This window comes from Diplotaxodon limnothrissa, linkage group LG10 (genome assembly GCF_057381915.1).
Source record: "Diplotaxodon limnothrissa isolate DT_005_m linkage group LG10, D_limnothrissa_male_GT1.1, whole genome shotgun sequence".
In the NCBI taxonomy this organism is placed as follows: domain Eukaryota; kingdom Metazoa; phylum Chordata; class Actinopteri; order Cichliformes; family Cichlidae; genus Diplotaxodon; species Diplotaxodon limnothrissa.
In genome coordinates this window covers 27712763-27733445 of record NC_140605.1, presented here as the reverse complement: position 1 = coordinate 27733445, position 20683 = coordinate 27712763, and the positions used below count along the sequence as shown (strand labels likewise).

Sequence of the window (20683 nt, the reverse complement as noted above, 5' to 3'; positions counted from 1 at the left end):
CTCAACCAGACTGTTTTTAAATCAACCACATGAACTACGCCATTGAAATCTGAATCTGAAATCTTGTCAGCAAAGACGTAAACAGTTCAGACATAACCCCAGTCATCGGTCAATGATTTAAGAGGAAGCTAAGTTGATATATGTTAGAGCTTTTCAGATATGATGTTATCATCACAGTGCATTTTACATAGCACATACCTTAAGTTGCACAGCTTATTGCTCAGAGGTAAAATAGAAGCTTAAGCGAGTCTTAAGACTTAAGAGATCCCTTATTCCTTTAAATTTTGCTTCCAAAGAGACACACTTCCTTTTCATTTTTAAGTGGTCATGAGCAATAGTTCTTCAGGCTTTCTGATTGCTTTTTCAGTCACTTTCAGTCCAGTCCTTGTACCTGACCAGAGCAATGCTTTGTTTGTTTTTTAAGCCACTTAACACTGACCTAAAAAAAAAAGGTTCCTAAAACTGCCAGTGCAGAAAAAGCATACCCGGAGAGAAAAACACACAACAGAACACTGCCAGTCATAGATTGGCCTCCCCAGTAACTAGATGTCAACATTACTGAAGCAGTGTGGGATCATCTTGACAGCGAACAGAACAAAAGACGGCCAACACCCGAAGCAGAGCTTTAAATGTCCTTCAAGAAGCCCGGTTAACTATTCCTGAGGACTACTTAAGGAAATTGCGAGAAAGCTTTTCTCAGAAAGTTCAGGCATGTACTGAAGAATAAAAGTAGTCATTACCAATATTAACATTCGAGGTTATTGGAAATGTACAAACTCTTTTTGTGTACTTTATTTCCATGTATGTTTGTATGTTGCTGTACCTATTTCCCATTTTCCTGAGAGAAAAACAAAACTAAGGAAGAGCTATACTTTAAAATGATTATTCATCTTTTAGCATGCAATTGTGATGGGGCTAGGGAGGAGACCTTATATAGTGTCATTCATCTCATTTGCATTGTGTTTTTGCACAAAGAGCTACAAGTTGAACAGACTGATAGGTCGTGTAAACTGATTTAATTAACCTTTAACGTGACATTGTCCAAATTGTGGAACATGAAAGTGGGAGAAAAAATCCACAAAATGCATTTAGTCTAACTTACACAATCATTTAATCATACTAGAGAAAAAGATGGCAGTGAATATCGCAAATGTATTCCCCCTCTGCTATTACTCTAAAAATTCTCTGGGTGCACTAAAACTGATAAGAAGCATTCATGCGGGCCACTGATAATATGCACATCAGACCTTCAGTGACTCACTGCTATTGAGGGAAACTGATGTTATTGTACATGGTGCCATCCTCTGGCAGCTGTGGTGGACTGCAGGCAGAAAAAAAGCTAAAAAGTCTATTTTGTTATAAACTGCACATCACATGTGACACGTACTGTACTGTGTGTGAGTGTGTTTGTCTAATATCTGTGGGTTCATTTGCAAGGCACGTTACAGCTTCAGTGGCTTGGTTATGATTCTTTTTGTGATAAATTCTATGAAAAGGTGTTTTTCTCTGTTACGATTTTTTAAAACTCTGAACTTCAGCATTATATTTTTAGTAGAGTGGAACAATGCAGCTTCCGAAACCTAAACTATGGAAGTCATTTTTCATTTCATAGTGTCCAGGTGCAAAGACATATCTTTAAAAAACGTCATTTTACACACCATTACATAAATGGAAGCTCTTATAAATGTAGTTTTTATCATTTGCTTTGTTTGATTTTATGTTTTATATGACTGTGTATTTTTAATGAAATACTGTGGCACACATGGACTTCTATAAAAAGCAAAGACTGCTATTTTTTTTATTATTTTTTTTACTTCTTTTATTTGATGACTAACCAGTGGTATTTTTAACTGGTTGTAAATGAACATTATGCATTTTACATTTTTTTTTAACATTCTACATTTTTTCAGTGTATAATTATACAGACATTGTATTTTTTCACTGTATATAATTATATATCATCTCTTGATGGCACAAAAACACCAGAAAGTGTGTAATAAAAAGAATTCAATAGATTTCACATATTTCTCATGCTTTGAAGCATGAAAATAATTAACAGTCTTCTGTCCAAAAAAGACACTAAATAAACAAACAACATCACTCGTATGCAAAGCAGTTAATAAAATGCAATTCTTGCCTCACTAATATAAATTAATGTACAGATAACACACATGCTGGATATTTGGACTTGCATTTACATAGCACTTTTCTTCTATGCATGTTAAGCACTTTAATTTCTCACATATATCTTCTGCTCCCAGAACCTACCACTCACCACTTAACCCAACAACGACTGTAGACTACTTGAGTTCAAATTTGACACAGCAACATCTGCGATAACAACCTTAATGTCACCACTTTGACCAATTTTACTTTTTTTATGTGTATCTCCTGGTTTGTCACAGCACTTTTGCTATATTCGTCTGGGTTTTATACGATATTTACCTGCATTTTATGCTGTATTTTCATGTTTGTCTTGCAGATCTGAGTCACACGCTTCTGTTCTTGCTTCTCATTCTTTGTAATCCCTCATAATGATGGATAATAGGTGCATTTTCATGTGTGTGGGACTATTTGTATTGTTTCATATCCAGTTGCTATGTGAGTGCCTTAATGTATCCTATGAGCTACATGTGGCACAGGCCGACTAACTCTGGCATTCTTGATTTCCTGCTTTCGAGCTTGTGCCCACAGCAGTACAGTGCTATAACTTAGGCGGCCTGCCAAACAGACCACAGTGTGCCCAGGGTGATGCTGTAGGCCACCACGGCCACCAAGTAGACTCTGAAGAGCAGCACGTCAAGCACATAGCCAACCTGGAGCCACTCCTTGGCAATTTCACGGCACTTGTCCCTCTTCTCTAGGAAGTGACGTATCGTTGTCACCTCTTGCAGGATGTTGTCCATGAGAGGTGGGACGTTGTCCTTAGCTGGAGTCAGGTGCAGTCCAAGCAGTCCATCTTCTCTCTCATGCTGGCTGAACTTTCGGCCGATTTCACAGGTGTGGTGGAGTGAGCACGGGGCTGTAGGGTTTGATTGGAGTTGTAGGATTATTTACAGTGCTAAAGCTTAAAAGCATTTAGGGATTTTTCCTTATTTTCTGCATTATTTAAGTGCGATTATGAATTATATTAGCCACTTTACTTGTTTTCTTCAATACCTACCACTTCCATAGTTGTTTTCCTTGTAGTTCTCCATGTCAGTGGACTGAGAGGAAAGTCTGGAACATAGCCGGTGCTTTTTGTGGATGCAGAAAAGGACTGGAGCTCTTTCCAACACCAGATACTTCAGCCACTGGGGCACAGGGGGCTGCAGGTCTTGTTTGTGGACCAAACGTACAATCAGTACAGTTTCTGTTAGGCTGATTACTAGGAGGGCCATGCAAACCACAAAGTACACACCTGTAGGACAGATAAGATTAAAAAAATAAATGAATTGTAGTATATAAATGATAAAGGGTAGTATGGTAAATGGTGAAAGGATGTGGCCTGACACCCAATCCATCCTGGGATAGTTTTCAGCTCAGGTGATGTTTTGCCCTCAGCCATCTGTCACTGCATGCTTTACTACAAACCAATAGCTGTTCATGGTGTTGATCTCCCCTGACATATTTTTCTCTGTTTTGTTTACCCATACATTTAAAGAAAAGTAAGACTGCCTTCAGGCAAAATATTTTAAACTCATCTCTACATAGTCACAGAAAATGCTCATTTGAATACAAACTGCCGGTGAGCGTAATTGATTCTAGTCACCAATTAGCGGGGTTCCTATGGCAGTGGCAGGCAGAGTGTCAGACACAATGATGAGGAAGACAGAGTAGCCCAGCAGCAAAGTGATCTTGAATGAAACTCTCTCTCCACTGTCTGGTGGCAGATAGAAACCCACAATGTCCATCACCATTAAGAAGATGCTGGGCAGCAGCAGGTTCACGGTGTAGAATAATGGTCGCCGTCGGATCACCACCTGGGAGATTTAGTTTAGAGTCAAGTTAAAATGTGTGCTATCAAATGAGGGAGGACATGTTTAGCATTTCTTTTCATAAAAACTGGGAATCTGGGGAACAGATGGGAACATGTTTCTTGTTTCTTGTTGGTATAAGCAGTTTATCAACAGTGTTATCACCTGGGAATAGATTTTGAGTAATTGTACCACAGGCAATGAGAAAAATACACACAAGGTAAAATGATTTTTTTAAAAAGACCTTTCAGCTTTCTCTGTAAATCATAGTAAGAACATTAACTATAACCTATAAACAGGGGCGCACATAAGTGGTCCACATGTGCGCATTCGCTGTCAAAATAAAAGAAGCGCACCCAATAAGAAGTTGCAACGCGCGTTTGCGTCCATATAAAAAGCACTGTTTTTGTCCTGTAGAGTGGGATTTTCACGGCATATTCTGCACCACATCTCTGTGCGTTTATCATTTGTTTGAAGCCAGCTCACCTCCTGCAACCACTTTTCCGAGAATACGTGCTTCTTTTGTGGTTCGGACTCCTTCTGACATTTCTTTGGAGGTGGAGGAACACCAAAGTAATTGCTTAAAGGAGCTTGCATCTTCGACATCTTTAAGAGTTCTAAACAAATGTCTGTCCTCCTCCAGAAAATCTTATCTCAAACGCGCGTTGCAACTTCTTATCTGGTGCGCGTCTTTTATTTTGACAGCGAATGCGCACCTGCGGACCACTTATGTGCAGCCCCTGACTATAAAGCATGATGATGAATACATAGTCAGGTCCAAAGTTATTTGGAAGTATTTGAACAATTGTAATTTTACCTCTCGGGACCACTGCAGTGGATTTGAAATAAAACACTGATAATTTTATTAAAGTGAAGATTTAAATTCAAGAGGTTACACAAAAGTGTTGCATTAGTTGTTTAGGAATTATACCAATTTTTATCCATAGTCCCCTATTTTCACAGGTTCAAAGAGAATTGGCTTGACAACATTTCACGATCAGGTGATGCCTGTCTTTTTTCAATTCCAAGTACTGAACTTGCATTTGGTGCCTGTTCAAGAGACATCCAAGAGATGTCTGTGCAAGTAAACAAGACCGTCATCTGGTTGAAAAATGAAAATAAACCTGTCAGAGAGATAGCAAAAGCCTTTTTAGTGGCTTTTGCGACAGTTTGATGTGTGCTTAAAAAGAATGAATTCACTGTAGTTCATCAACACCAAAAGGTCTGAAAGACCACAAAAGATAACTAAAGTAAATGATCACAGAATTATTTCCATGGTTAAGAAAAACAACTTCACAACACCTTGCTAAGCCAAGAGCACTCTCAAGAAGGTATGTGTATCATGATCAAAGTCTCCAATTGAGAGATGGTTTCATCATCGTAAATGCAGTTTACGACAACGTGCAAACCACTTGTTCCACTCAAAAACAAGAAGGCCAGATTAGACTTTTCTAAAGATCTAAAGGAGCCTGCACAGCTCTGGAAAAAAATCCAAATCATGGAACGAGGATTCACTTGTAACAGACTGACTGGAAAAGAAACGTATGGAGAGGGAAAGGAATGGCCCACATCATCTGTCAAACATGGCTTTCCATAGAGACAGGTCACTGGTGTTTAGTAATGACTCAACTGCTGATAAAAGTATCAGGATGAATTCTGAAGTGCAAAGGGTTATACTTTCCTAGATTCCACCAAATCCTGCCAGCCAGACAGCGTTTCACAGAGCAAATGGTTAGTGATGCAAAACAACCTGCAAAAGCACCTCACAAGTTTTTCAAAGCAGAAAAATGGGATAGTCCTTAATCGCCGGAGGAAAAAGATGATGGCCATGGACTTCAGGCAGTCAGTGAGTGCAAAGAATTTAATCATAAAAAAATTCTTTTGTTTAACATCGGGGTTGTCCGGTTACTTTTGAACTTCCAAAAATGAGGGACTTTGTATAAAAATGCTTGAATTTCTGAAGAGTTAATTCAGTACTTCTGATAAACCCCTTAAATTGAAGCTGAAATTCTTATGTCTATTTTTTATTTTTGGTCAGTCTATTGTTTTCACTGTTTCTCTATCTTGACCTATTAGATTGGTTCTGAGTTTTTGTATGCTCTATACAACTTAGTAAATCTTTACACTCACATGAAATTTCATTTCAGCGTAATACTCTTCTTTGTCCACACTGAAGTTCTTATATTTGGATAGTACATGAAGTAACTCCCACTCTCCTTGGTTCATGAAGACACTCTTGTCTTTACTGAGTTCCTCGGGCTCTCGCATCAGGGTGATGTTGATGTCATCAACTACAAATCGAACACAATATTGGGAGCAGCGTGAAACAGCCATGGCAACACGTCAGCCTTCACCTACCTCTGTGCTCTCTCACAGCGGGAGAGAGTTGATGGATTCATCAAACAGAGCAGTTGTTCTAGCCAAGACTTACAAGAAGTGGTGCTGCTTCAAAGACATTGATTGGATTTAGCTTTTTTTTTCTGTTTAGTTCAATTTGCATGCAGGTAATTGATAAATATGAACTATTCATTGCATTTTTTTTAAAGCATTCACAAATACTTCTAACCTAAAATGTACGTTTGGCTTGTTAGAGGCTTGTTAGCATTCTTATACATGGGAATACTTTTAGGAATAAAAATAATAAAATGTTCATTTAAATGTCATATAATAAAAATGTTTTTAGAAAAACAAAATTGTGAGAATGACTGTTATGTAATGATAAATTAATTAATAACTCGGTGAAATATCTTACTGGTATGGAGCCAGCTTTGGAAGGTCAGGCTGCAATTCTGTACATCAAATGGGAAGTTGTAGATATTGAGAGTGCAAGCTGTGACAACCTGGATGGGCTTGTAGTTGTGCACAACTCCATCATCTGTGACATAAACGTAAGGAATGTCTGGAGACTTCCCCACGTCTACACTGCAGGTCACAGGCAGAAATAACAGTTTTAATCATTGTAACAGAAATGCGAGAGGGTCTGTCTGTTAGAACTAGTAATAGCATAATCTTACAACTCATTGATGAGGATGTCAGGAACCCAAACATTAGCCGTGGGTATGGAAATTTTTTTGACTCCATCAAAGTCCTGTGAATCCCACACCAGGAACTCATCTTTCCATGACTGAAATATTCAGGAGTGCAGAAAGAACCAAACAGAATGTAAAGATTTTTTTAATTGCACTATGTCAGAAAATATGGACTGAGTGTGGTGTCATTATTAAGTGAACACAAAGGAATACAAAGAAAAGCAAACACAGATGTAAGTTAAAGCAAACATATTTCATGCAGCACTTTATAAGTTGACTAATGTCTAAATTTTATAGATAATACTTTGTGTCTTTTAATGGCGTATTTATTGATTTAGTCATTTGTCCAAACAAAGACAAGCAAACATTTGGTTTGTTTGTCTGTGTTTATGGCACTTACACAGCCCCATGAGAAAATGTAATGGTTTCAAAGAGGGGAAAAAAATCAATCATAACTGAAAGTTTTTTGTTTTAAATGGCATGAATGTGAATACTAAAACTTATTGTTGAGTAACCACATGTTTGCCATGTCAAATAGATCAAATATGTGATAAATTAATAATACCACAATTACAGATAAAGTAAGCAAACAATATACATCAAGATTTTTTATTTTTCTTACCTGTCTGTACCAGACGTATGTTGTTAACACCTGATTCTTCTCATCCTTTAACACAAAACAAAACAGAGAAATCAGGGGAAAAACAAAAAATGGTATATGGTCCACGTTACATTGGTGCTTCTATGTTTTTTTTAAAAAAAATCCTAACATGTGAAAGCAATGATTTAGATTCAGTTTTACAAAATGACTGTGTATTTGTGCATGCTCATGTATGCATAATTATGACACATTGTGTACTTAATGATGATTTCTTTATATATATAATGTTATATATACTATATAAAATATATATATATAACACACAGAAAATAGTAATTGCTTTGTAGACAGCATAACTCACCACATTAAGGATAGAGTATACCATGAGGTCAATTTCCACATTAGTAGGGGTGTTCCAGTCTTTCACTGGTCTCACTCCTTTCTTATAACCGACACTCAAAAATTCTGCCAGTCGCACTAAGGTGGCATTGGCAAATCTTCCAGTGCTGCTGCCCAGTTTCTTTGCTGAAAAAGTTACAGTGAAAATTTGAAAAACCCATAAAAAATCTAATAGACACACTAATATAATATATATATATAATAATATCTGCACATATAAATATATGCCGTTAAAGAAATAGTTAAAATCACAAATGACAAACAAATGTGTAATAAGATCGGTTGCATCTGTGGTCAACTTCAATAAAAATAAAAATGGAATTCATCAAAAATAATTAGAAGGAAATCATTATGAATATTAAATGCACTGAATATTTTTAAACTAAATGTATTTCATAAGGAATATGCATTTCTTGTTTCAGATGACAGATAACAGCTACATGTCACGTATATTTAATCAAAAAGCTACATTTCCAAGCATTCAAAGCATAAATGTTTTGAAGTTCCATAACGTATTTCACCACAAATATAACAGTACTTTAAGTGTTCATTGCTTTTTTTATTTCTCAACATATATCCTTTATCTTTTATACGTACAATTAATGTCAGCTGTTTCTGCGATATTTCTTTCTTTGTTTGAGACACTTTAATTTTATTTAATTTAAATGATAGATATATATAATTATTAGTTACTAAGATTCATTATTAAGATTCAACTTTTTGCAAAAACACTTAATTTGTTAGCAGACAGATGTGACTAAAATAAAACAGCTAAGATTGGACTAGAAAGTCAAATGAAGACTAGCAAAAATATTACACAGGAAAGCTAATACCATTTTAAACTATCATTAATATTTTCCCTGATATTTGGTGAACCCAAGGCCCAAAACTGGCTTAGGTTAACAATAAAATTAAATCCTCTGGTGTACCTGTGCATTCTTTTGAGGCTTCATTAATCAGAAGGAAGCAGAGTGCTGTCCAGGCTGATGAGAATCTCATGCTGCTAGTTCACCTGTGTTTTCCCTTGTTGCTGCTGAAGTCTGCCTGTCGCTCTGATGAAAGGCCTCAGGATGCCTGGCACCTATATCCTCCACATCCATCCACTATATGCATCGCTTCGCTCACATCCACTATCAAAACCTTGTTAGTGTCACTCCACTCATGAGGGTGTATCCGTCTGCTCTGACACCACTCCTTGTTCAATAAAGCAGCAGCTCGCTCAGATAAATGGAGCCAGAGTTCTGCGACTGGATCATATGTCATGTCTGAGAAGTTATTTAATTCAATAATACGATCACAGGCCAATATGTTACAATGTTTACCAATTAAGAAACCATTAGGCAAGAATGTCATCTCATTTTAGTCTCAAAGTGTCAGCAATTAATGCCTTAAAAACAATTAAAAAGGAGCGTGGCGGTGTGAATTTTTATTAGCCAGTTTTCAGCTGTCCTCAGTTTTACATCAGGGTACATTTTGTTTGGTAAATATGCCCATTAACTTTTAAGGAAAGGGCATAATATTTTGTTCACACCTCAGAGCATACTATACTGCAAATGTTCGTGGCCAGGATTGCTCTATCTACAGTACTTACTATGAGTAAACTGATTATGTGCCGCATACAGCCCAGTTATCTTTACAACACTGAAATAATCTTTGCTGGATCTGCCTTCAAAATGCTCCATCATCCCTATTACTACTGAGTCTACTATCATTACACTTGCTGTACAATTTCCAGACAACAGTGAAGTCCACAAATGCACGTAAGCTTCACATGTTCTGTGCTTTTGGATTTAAACAACAGTAGTATGTTGCAATTTATCAGGATCTAGAAATACTATTTACTTTCAATACATTTTCATGGCTATACAAGGAATAGTGGTATGCCTTATTAAAAAATTTAAATGATTAATGAATCATTTGCAACTGTTAGCCTTTGAAAAGTAGCAAGGTGAACTGGGCTCTTTGGCAGGCCAGTTTTATTCAGTTCAATTCAATTTTATTTATACAGCGCCAAATCACAACAACAGTCTCCTCAAGGCGCTTTATATTGTAAGGTAGACCCTACAATAATACATACAGAGAAAAAAAAACCCAACAATCATGTGACCAAGCACTTTGGTAACAGTGGGAAGGAAAAACTCCCTTTTAACAGGAAGAAACCTCCAGCAGAACCAGGCTCAGGGAGGGGCGGAGCCATCTGCCGCGACTGGTTGGGGTGAGAGAAGGAAGACAGGATAAAGACGTGCTGTGGAAGAGAGACAGATTAATAACAAGTATGATTCAATGCAGAGAGGTCTGTTAACACATAGTGAGTGAGAAAGCTGACTGAAGAAGAAATACTCAATGCATCATGGGAATCCCCCAGCAGCCTAAACCTATTGCAGCATAACTAAGGGAGATTTCAGGGTTACCTGATCCAGCCTTAACTATATGCTTTAGCAAAAAGGAAAGTTTTAAGCCTAATCCTAAAATCTTAAAATTCTGGCCTCTGTGCCACATGTTTAGCCCCTGATCTTAACTGCACCTTGAAAGAGGACAATATTGTAGTTCACTTTCACACTGACTATATCTAAAATACTGAAAGCTTTGGTTTTTGACTCATATAATGTAAGTAGTTTTCAAATTCAGATTGCAATTCAAACAAAAAAACCTAGGTTTGATTTGGATTGAACCTTTAGCTCTAAGCCATGGAGGGTTGTAACAACTCTTTAGTTTCATTCATGTGAAATTTCCTAAAGAAAGGTTTTGTGGCCTACTTTTTCACTCGCCTGCTCTCCGGGTTTCAGAAATAATGAATATGAGCAGCGAAGCCTTTGAAGGCTTGTAGCTGTCTCTCTAAATGGATGCATACTAAGTCTGTAATCATGTGTATTTCAGAAAGGCAGGATCCATCGTTCATTTGCCTCACAAAAGCTTTTGTTGCTTCTTCTGTCATGTTTTATCTTTGCAAAATAATCACATTCTTTTTGTGGTTATTATTTTTATTTAAAAAAAAAAAACAGGCACAAACATCTACAGATTACATTTATATCCAAAACAAAGCGAATGCAGACATCTTAAACAGCCACTGGAAGCCTCATAGAGACACTAACAAAGCAATGATGAAAGATTTATTTTCAGATGTGTTGCATAACATCGTGTAACCAGATATACTGGAAAAAAGAGGTTGCTGATACCGTCAAAACTACATTAATATTGATCGTTACACTGGCAAGTTTTCTGTGCACATTTGATATTCTTATTAGGACTATTAGGAAACCACCAGGGAGTAGAGACACAGCAGCTGAGCTCTGAAAGGTTTTCACTGATCCATTTTGTGGCAGTAGGATGGAGATTAAAGTATGAATACAATATCATAGCATCACACTGGAAGTGAGAATTTTCTCCTGAGATTTACTTTATTGTACAGTATCTCTGAGTAAATCTTCACTGCCGGGAAACATAATAACAGAGCCGATACAATAATGTCTTTGTCAGAATGATGATACAGTGCTACGATGGCTAGAGCGGTGGCGGTTACGCGAGCAGCATATTTAAAGAGTAGCTATTGCTCCAGAAGACTTCAAGTGTACTTTTTGCAGTTTTGCCAAATATTTGTACTGGCTATTTAAAAGGCATTACTCAATCTGTCAGTAATAAACATAGTTTTTTTTAATAATTTATATAATCTGAATAAACTGTTGTTTTGACCACATCCTGTTCTTAGACCCCAAAGGTCCAAAACTGTGATTAAAACTAAAAACAGTCAAAAAACAGCCACATTGCAACATATAAAATACAACAACAACATACAAATAAAGTGTATTGTAACCAGTGGTTTCTTAGGTTAAATATATATGAGCACTTCTTGAAGTAGCCTATATTTTTATTTAAGTCAGGTTTATTCTATACACAGCAACAGTGCAGTATTTATCTCTGCAAGTACAGTGGACATAGGCAAGAACTGTTTTTAAATGTGCAGTTAAGTCAAGCAAAGCTCCAGTTGACCCAGAGCAGCAGCAGCGTTCCAGCATACAAGCCCAGAACCAGCAGATAAAGGCGAAACAGGAAGCAGTCGAGCTTAGAGCAGAGGGCCAGCCATTCGCTCTGAGCTGAAGACTCGCTGTCCTCCTGGGAAAAAGCTAGACGGAGGGAAACCAGCTCTCGGAGGAGCCACTCCAGCCCAGTGGGAGTATCCTGGATCTCATTCAGGGACAGCAGATCCTCATCCAGTGAGTTTTCAAGCTCATAGTCTAAGAAAAAAAAACATTACAATGTAAGTAATGGATATATATTTATGGAGTAGGAGACAGTTTATATCCTTTACCAGCTTTATATCCTGTACAATAGCCCCATTGACTTGGCCCACTGTGCCACCCTGCTGCTATTCCACCCTCAACTATTCCGCTAATGCATTTTTGTCCTACTTTCAAAAAGAGTTTCCATACGCTTTGGCACAGTGTGTATTTCTATTTCTATTTTTAGGGCTTAAATTTTCCCACAGATAAGATGTGCCTTGGCTCCCGTTTAAGTGTTTTTCCTCCCATGACTCATGATGTTGTTTTCAATTTTGCTGAAGCAAAGTTTAAAAAAAAAGAAAAAAAAAGTGTACTCTTATATCCGCTTCCAATAGCACATTTGGGAAAACGAGTCTTAAAGTTTACCTCCAGACGGGTTTATGTGGTCGAGGGTTTTGATGGAAGTTAAAGCACTCTCAGTAAAGACATGACCAGCTGAGCCGTACTTGTCCAACAGGCAGGCAGACACTGACATTTCCTTGACCTCCTTCTCACTGTAGTGAAGCAGCTTCACAACCAGTATAGACTTGATCAGACTGAGCATCAGCAGGGCCATGCACACCACAAAGAATACCCCTAAATGGAGATTGCATAGTTCAGAAACTTGGTGGAGAATATAGAAACACTTACAATAGTGTCTAGTTACATAAAATCCAAACTATAACCGATATTTACAATAAAGCTTTACTGATTGCCCAGACACCTATTTCCATGCTCACAGTCTGATTCTACCTCAAACTGCCTTCATATTGTGACACACTGCCAGTCTTGGGGTATTTAGTCTAAGAGTGATCTTTTCTGTGGTTTAACATTACCCTTACTCTTTATAGGTTTTTCATGGAGCACTCTATTTAAGGCAGAGCAGGTTTGCAGCCTCCCCAGATAAATTACTGTGTGTAAAATTAAATGTGGGGAGCACTCAGAGCTTCATAATTTAATTAAGGTATTTCAGATTCTGCTTCTTCAATTAGGCTCCACTTGTTTTTCCTCTTGTATTCCCCCAGTACTACTAGACATACTATTGTCATTCTACAAATTAATGTTTTGCAGACAGTGCACATTGGAATTTATTTTACATTAACCTTTCTGGCTTCAGTTACAGAATAAAAAACAGGATATAGGTTGTTTGCTTTACATATGTGTGTCTTTAAAATCCCACCAATGAGTGAAGTTCTGACAGCAGTAACAGGCAGTTCATCTGTCATGTTGACTCTGAAGACGGTGTAGCCGAGCAGTATGCTGATCTTAAAGGTGATGCGTGTACCGCTGTTCAGAGGCAGGTAGAAGCTCATCACATCTACCAACATGAGGAAGATGCTCGGGATGAGGAGTCCTACCACGTACAGCAGGGGGCGCCGGCGAATCAACACCTGAATAAAAGATGAGGCCAGTGAGCTGAGGTATGAAGGACAGAAGACAGACAGAAATAATATCCACAAGTCTTGACAGTTCACACATCTAATTTTGGAGTCACTTTTAAATATAACCAAGGAATATTTGTTTATCTCTCCAGACAAACAGCTGTGTGCATGAAACACTTATCTCTGACATTTCTGCCCCCAAACCCACCTGAATGGAACTGAGGAACATTTTACTTAGGACACAAAACAGCAGCAGCACTGTCTTGTTTCACAAAATAAATGTCCTTATTAGTCTGTATAATCCACAAAACACATTATCAGCTGTAACATAAAGGACAACCAGACTAAAGAAAAACAGTTTCTATCCACAGGCCATCAGGCTACTGAATCACTAACTAATTGTTGAACTGTAATGATCTCTCACCTGTAAATTTGCAATTTTGTACATTTATATATGTATATATTTATAACACAACTTCATACAATATAAACATTGCATACTCTGCATATATTACACTGGGACAGTGTTGCAACTACTTGCACTTTAAATTCTGACTACACCTACACATAAGCTGCACTTGTTTTACTTTATTATTATTTTCAGTGCTATTTTCTATGTTCAGGGTTAAGTTTACTCTTTTAGTTAGTTGTTATTTAAATGTGTGAAGGGAACCTGCAAAGTAAGAATTTCATTGCTCTGCATAACTACTTGTATTTTGTGGTGTATATGACAATAAACTTCACGAATCTTGAACATATTTCCACTGTCACTCCATCCATTTTCTTTCATTTATTCTGTGTTGGACCGTATCCCAGCTGCCATAGGGCAAGAGGCAGGATATGCACTGGACAGGTCACCAGTTTGTCGCAGGGTTAACGCAGACTGGCAACCATTCATTTAGAATCACCTAAATTGTCTAACCCCACTGACTGCATGTCTTTGGACTGTGGGAGGAAGCCAGGGTACCCGGTAAGAACCCACACAGACATGGTGAGAACATGCAAACTCCACACAGAAAGACCCCAGCCAGATGGTGGATTTTAACCCAAGGACTTCTTGCTGTGTGGTAACAGTCCTAACCACCGCTGCCTGTTGGCTCCTGTGCGATAACACGAGTGAACTTGTGTGTTGAGTACAAGTAATAATATAAAATTCAATTATGTCTGATTTTGATAACCACAAACCCTGAAAAACCACCATTAAATCCCTCTCTAGTGTGTTCATGTGTCTGAGCTGCCGTGATGGTGATTAATGAAAAACTAAACATAATCCTGTTAGAAAGTTTCCCGTCATAACAAGTTGAAACCATCCCTGATAATAATTACCAGCTAACTGATGTTTCACTAGCTGCTGCTGTGAGGGAGCCTTTCATTACTCTCTCTGAGAGAATGAGTCCCCGAAGTAACTTCTGTTTACACTGCACTCGTTAAACTTTGTTAGCATTCACAGCACATATGATATGTAATCACAGGAGTGTCTTATTCATCACATCTAGGACACTCTCTCTCAAAGTCATTTTCCATCGTTCTCTGCAGAATATCAGCTGTCTACAAACACGTCTATCACTCAGCTCGTCTCAATTTGTCAAGCTACAGCCTGCTTCACAAAGTGATTTATGAGCACTACTCTGGTACAGATTGCAAAAATTGCTGGCATCCCAAGTTATCATCACTCGCAAATTAAATATAAATTTGCAAGTCTGACAGTCCTTTCCCATGTTCGGGCATAGGATTCAAGGTTTTCATTTCTTCAGATCAGTTAAAAGTGAGAAAATTAGTGTGAAAGTAGTTGACCCCAATTGCCAAATTCATGAAATGGGCCCCAGTCATCAACGAGAGATAAAAAAGAGCCAAGCCATTATTATTTATGTAACAACAATATAGCAGTGTGCATTGACATCAAGTGGCCCACTGTTAAATAAGCTTGTGTTCCAAGGCATGAATAGGCGTCACTATGAATGCTTTAGTGCATTTTTTTACTTCCAAACTGGAACGAATATGTTTGGATTTCACTTTGACTTTTCATTTCGATGAATAGAGAATCAGGTCTTCTCGGGCTATAGATTTCGATTCTGAATGTGTGTAGATTTGTTTGTTCATGTTCAAGTATTTGGGTTATTAATAGCAGCTGAATGTTGCTCTGTTACTTTCTCCAGCTTGTGAAAAGCAACATTTTCTCAGAAGTCAGACGTTTTTATATAAAATATCTATTGCACGCAACAACACTGTCACAGTGTAACAATATCCCAGTGAGCCATGAAATGCTCCATTACAAAAAAAACCTTGGCTCTTTGAGCTGGATAACTAGCAGCCCTCCCTGCTCTCCACCTGCAATGGGCTATGGGGCCATTTTGCTCCCCGCTAACAAGAAGTCCATTGATCAGGCAGCCACTGAGACAGTCTCATTATGGTTGCTCACCCTCCCCTGTCTATCAGCTTCTCTCTCTCTATCTGTCTCTTTACTTGCCAGAAACAGCCTCAGCCTCATCATTTGGCATTAGCTCTCTAGCTCAATCCATGAAGGTCGCAGCCAATTGCTTTACACTTTACAATTCCACCGCAACGCTTCAGGGTGTAACCCGCAGAGAACTACAGTTTAAAGCTCACCATCGACTAGCAATCAGAGCCATCACAGCACAGTTACTCTCTCACTTGTTACAGAGCGTTTACGCCTCTGAAGTAATAATCTATCAAACACCCGAAATATTAGTATTTGATTGCTGTTAGATTTATAAGATAACCGGTTTCATTTAAATTACTCCCAATAACAGTAAATGTGATGAATGTACGCTAAGTACGATAAGTCACGTACGTTAAACTGGATGTAGGCATATTCAGTTTCGTTTTGTTGACTCAGCCGGTAGCGTGAAGGAATGGACAGCAGTTCCCATTCTCCATCATTCATGAACTGCTTTCTATCCTTAGCAGTGGTGTTTTCATTCCTCAACAGGGCCAAGTTTATTTCTTGCACTGCAGAGGGAGAGATAATGAAGAATAAAAGATGGCAGAAGAAACAACAATGAGCGTAGTGTGTATCTGCTATCTCCTTGTACTGTGTTGTCACCTTTGTCTCACAGTGGCAGACAAATCAGTTTCAAATTATTCAGTTTTCCTTCTACTATCCACAGATTTTTAAGCAAGGTGCACTGTCATATCTACATGTCATCTGTCAGCTGTGGCAAACCCTACAGCTGAATGGAATGATAAACACTGCAAATACGGAATAAAATAAGCTCAGCATTTCACTCACTGTCTTTATCGGTTGATGACTTTCATCAGTTGTCCTAGAGATGGTTCAGATTTTATCACAGGGCTGAAGCTATGTCGTTTACAAGGCAATGATAACTGATGGTTGCAAAGGCATATGAAAGAACACTAGCTGAAATTACAAAACATTAGCTGTACAGCTTCTACAGTTCGACTGTTTACTGCTTTAGTGGATCACCATAGTCTTTCATCCCGTCTTCCTTCTCTCACCCCAACCGGTCGCAGCAGATGGCCCCGCCCCTCGCTGAGCCTGGTTCTGCCGGAGGTTTCTTCCTGTTAAAAGGGAGTTTTTCCTTCCCACTGTCGCCAAAGTGCTTCTTCATATGGAGTCATATGATTGTTGGGTTTATTTCTCTGTATGCATTATTGTAGGGTCTACTCTACAATATAAAGTGCCTTGAGGAGACTGTTGTTGTGATTTGACGCTATATAAATAAAATTGAATTGAACTGAATTGAATTGAATTGAATTAGAAGAATAAGACAAGTTAAGTGAGTTTTGTTGAACTTTATGCAGCAATAGATATCTATGATTCTATTAACAGATGTAAACTGGATGAATTCATCAGAGCTTTTGGTTAGATTTTTTAACTTTGTAAAATATTGTAACATTTAATTTATTTTACTTAGTTACTGTTCTTACTTTCTTCGAGCAACTGTGACCACATAATTAAGGTTTTCTGATTCTGAAATTATAAAAAACAAAAGTTCAATTTATGTGATACTAAATAAAAACACTGTTGATCTAATCAGCCTCAACCTGTTGAATCACCATAGGTGCTCCTATTTTTTCTAATTTCTTTATTTTTATTATTATTTTATTTCTTTGTCTCCCTCCCTCACTAACATAGGCTTTTGGACTGAATAGAGCCCCATACTTCCACACAGCAGCCCCTATAACACACACACACCTACACACACTCATATATCTCGTCACATCCTGTCTTCTCTTGCACAATAAAAAACAATAAAAACGCTGTTGTTTTTGAGATTAAGCAGATACACCAAGTGAAGTCATTCTGACTGAATTTCTCTACTTAAAGCTGGTGAAAGTCTCCACCACAGGTATGAAAACTGTACTCTCCTGCTGTAAACGTAGGCTGATTTTACAGACCTGAGTGCAACAAACTTCGGAAGGTGAGGCTGCAATTCTGCTTGTCAAATGGAAAGGCATACATCTCGAGAGTGCAAGCTAGCACTGCCTGTATGGGCCGTTTGTTCTTTACTGAGCCAGAAGAGTTGACGTAAACGTAGGGGATCGGAGGGGACTTCCCTTCGTCCACACTGGAATGGATATGAGGAGAAAGAGGGGAGAACAGGTGAGATCATCAAGACACCTTTTGTTGAGCTGATCCATAACTAAAGTGGCTGTTTCGTGGACCTTGTCCCATGAACGGGGACATGCTAAACCAGCACCTATAAATGCTCAGGTTTAACATGAATCCTAACCTAATTTTGATTAGACTTACTGAGATTGAGACGTACATAATTTCCTCTGCCATTAATAAAGTATTGTGATTCTGATTATTTCATGATTACCTCTGGGATGCCAAAATCCAATTTCAAATACAGAAACATGACATCAGCAGTTACCGGAAAGATGTAATTTCCTAACAGTTTACAACTAAATTAAAAAAAACATTGCCATGTTAAAAGATATGTGAATATTTTAATGTACTGCAAATGTAAACCATGTTATCAATTGATGTATTATTGCTTTAATACAATACAAAACAATCAGATCAGTAGGAATCTGTGGTACATTTCTAAAATCAAAGAAACTCAATCATGTTTGAGACTTGGGCAAAATTGAAGGACACTGCACTGAACACAAGAAAAAAAGTTTGTGCAGACACTTTCTTACAATTCACTAATGATAACATCAGGTATCCAGATAGCTTCAGATGACAGCGAGATCTCTTTGATACCCTCAAACTCGTCTGGATCCCAAACCAGGAACTCATCTGTCCAGACCTGAAAAGTGCAAAGGATTTTTCAGCTAAACTAAAAAGCTCTTTTATCCATAAAGATATATATTTTAATACACTGAAAAATGCCTTTTTTTCTTAACTTGTGTAGCAAGAAACAATAAGGAAGCACAAAAAGGCTATTTACCTGTCTGTACCAAATACTTGTAGTGATGCTCTGAGTCTTTCCATCCTGAAGAAAAGAAAATGAGTTTCAACACAATTTCTAAAATTTTTCTTATATATTAACTCTTCCAAGGTTACTGTTTGAGTTGCTTTGTAAACAACATAGAAATGCATGAAAAGTGATACTGAATAAAATGCAATATCATAAACGTTAGGAGCAATACAAACACAGCAGAAAGCATTCAAAACTAACATACCACATCAAGGACAGACCGTAGTGTCAGGTCTATGTAGACAGTAGTAGGAGTGGTCCAATTGTGAACAGGTCGAACGCCGCAGTCGTAGTTCCTCAGCAGGGTCCTGGTCAGCTGGTTCAGAGCTGACCTCTTTGGCTTCTCTGGCACACATTCAGCCAGATGGGCTGAAAATTAAAGAAAGATTACCACTTGGACAAACAACTCACACTCACAGGACACAAAGGACAAAACGATGTGCTGCTACCCAGTGGTGCAGAGGAAAATCTGAGGCTTAAACTATTACATCAGTGGATTACTAAAAAAGATATCATATCATGCCTAGACTCAATATCTGTTGCCTACTTGAATTTACACAACACAAAAAGAATTGGATAATTAAGTTTTGGGGTAAGCTGGGGGTATCAAGAAGTCCCCTTTGAATTTCCTGGATCACTTATTAAGTCTTGCAAAAAGGTAGCTGCATGAGCCATTCATTGTTCCGCATTCCCTTCATTTTGCCACTTTAATGTAAAGCGATGAGAATAATGTAAGGAAATCCACATTTTTTAAATAAATTTGTATTGATTTAAACACATTGTTAAGAGGATGCTTATAATAACCATCAGACAAGGTGACTTTTTCTTTATCTCTGCATTTATCGTAACATCTGAATGTGTCTGGTATTGCTGACCAAATACAATAAGCAAAGCAATGGCTCAAACAATTAAAACAAAACAAAAAATCAGGACATGTGACAGCTGCTTCATTCTGATGTGAAATGCCACAAAGACGAAGCATCTAAATGAATTCATGTGGACATCTCAATCAATTACAAAAAGAGCATCTTACCTGAGATCAGCAGCGTCAGCCAAATGAGAGACATCAAGCTAAAAACCAAGATTACAGGTGTTATCCAAGTCATACCCAAAATGATTGCCCTGTTAAAGTAGAAATATCCACAGTTTCATCAAATAAGTTCAACAGCAGCAATCCTGACAGGAGGGGAGGAGCAATGAACAGGGTAGAGCAGACATTTTTTTGGTTGTCATTGATTTTCCACTACCCGGGTAAGGTGATACATGTGATAGAAACACCCCAGAGAGACAGCTCCCTGGAGGTGTTTTTAGTCCAGTTTACAGCTTCGGATAATTCTAAACACTTAAGTATGTGTTGTAAAAGTGCTGGAAGCATCTAACAGAAGAACTAAAGAATGGACTGATGGGTAATTGTACATGTCTGCGAACCAGAGAGTGGAAAATAAAGCCATAAAATGCAAGGCATAAAAATATTTCACATTACAGATTGCCGTGACTGTAATACCATGGATATAAATGCATATCATTTATATTGCAATCACATTTAGTTTCTCGTAAGAAAAGCAGTAATTCAATTACAAAAACAACAATAAGGCTCTTAGAGACGAGGAAATTGTTTTGTTTTGTTTTTTTGTTTTTTCTGTAAGAGA

At 37.9% G+C, this 20683-nt stretch overlaps 2 protein-coding genes across 2 annotated transcripts; both read right to left on the bottom strand.

Moving 5' to 3' along the window:
• Positions 1–2711: 2711 nt before the first annotated feature.
• Positions 2712–8984, bottom strand: htr3a (5-hydroxytryptamine (serotonin) receptor 3A). The gene is made up of 9 exons (XM_085364058.1): positions 8915–8984; positions 7948–8111; positions 7608–7652; positions 6971–7080; positions 6709–6878; positions 6087–6247; positions 3752–3962; positions 3164–3400; positions 2712–3022 (listed from the first exon to the last, which is right to left on the bottom strand). The coding sequence occupies exons 1-9, from the start codon at positions 8982–8984 to the stop codon at positions 2712–2714; spliced, it is 1479 nt and encodes a 492-aa protein (XP_085220184.1).
• Positions 8985–11951: 2967 nt separating this feature from the next.
• htr3b (5-hydroxytryptamine (serotonin) receptor 3B) lies at positions 11952–20101 on the bottom strand. The gene is made up of 9 exons (XM_085364057.1): positions 20068–20101; positions 19240–19403; positions 19005–19049; positions 18754–18863; positions 18004–18173; positions 16436–16593; positions 13422–13632; positions 12629–12838; positions 11952–12217 (listed from the first exon to the last, which is right to left on the bottom strand). The coding sequence occupies exons 1-9, from the start codon at positions 20099–20101 to the stop codon at positions 11952–11954; spliced, it is 1368 nt and encodes a 455-aa protein (XP_085220183.1).
• Positions 20102–20683: the final 582 nt, after the last annotated feature.

Bases quoted from the DNA above. Each gene is read 5' to 3' on its own strand.
- htr3b (XM_085364057.1), bottom strand. From the start codon at position 20,101: ATGTCTCTCATTTGGCTGACGCTGCTGATCTCAG. The intron at 19,050-19,239 runs GTATGTTAGTTT...TCTTTTCTTCAG, and splicing joins TACGGTCTGTCCTTGATGTG to GATGGAAAGACTCAGAGCAT. The intron at 12,839-13,421 runs GTGGGATTTTAA...ATCTCCATTTAG, and splicing joins TGTCAGAACTTCACTCATTG to GGGTATTCTTTGTGGTGTGC.
- htr3a (XM_085364058.1), bottom strand. From the start codon at position 8,984: ATGAGATTCTCATCAGCCTGGACAGCACTCTGCTTCCTTCTGATTAAT. The intron at 7,081-7,607 runs GTAAGAAAAATA...TGAATATTTCAG, and splicing joins CATACGTCTGGTACAGACAG to TCATGGAAAGATGAGTTCCT. The intron at 6,248-6,708 runs GTAAGATATTTC...TTCGATTTGTAG, and splicing joins CCAAAGCTGGCTCCATACCA to TTGATGACATCAACATCACC.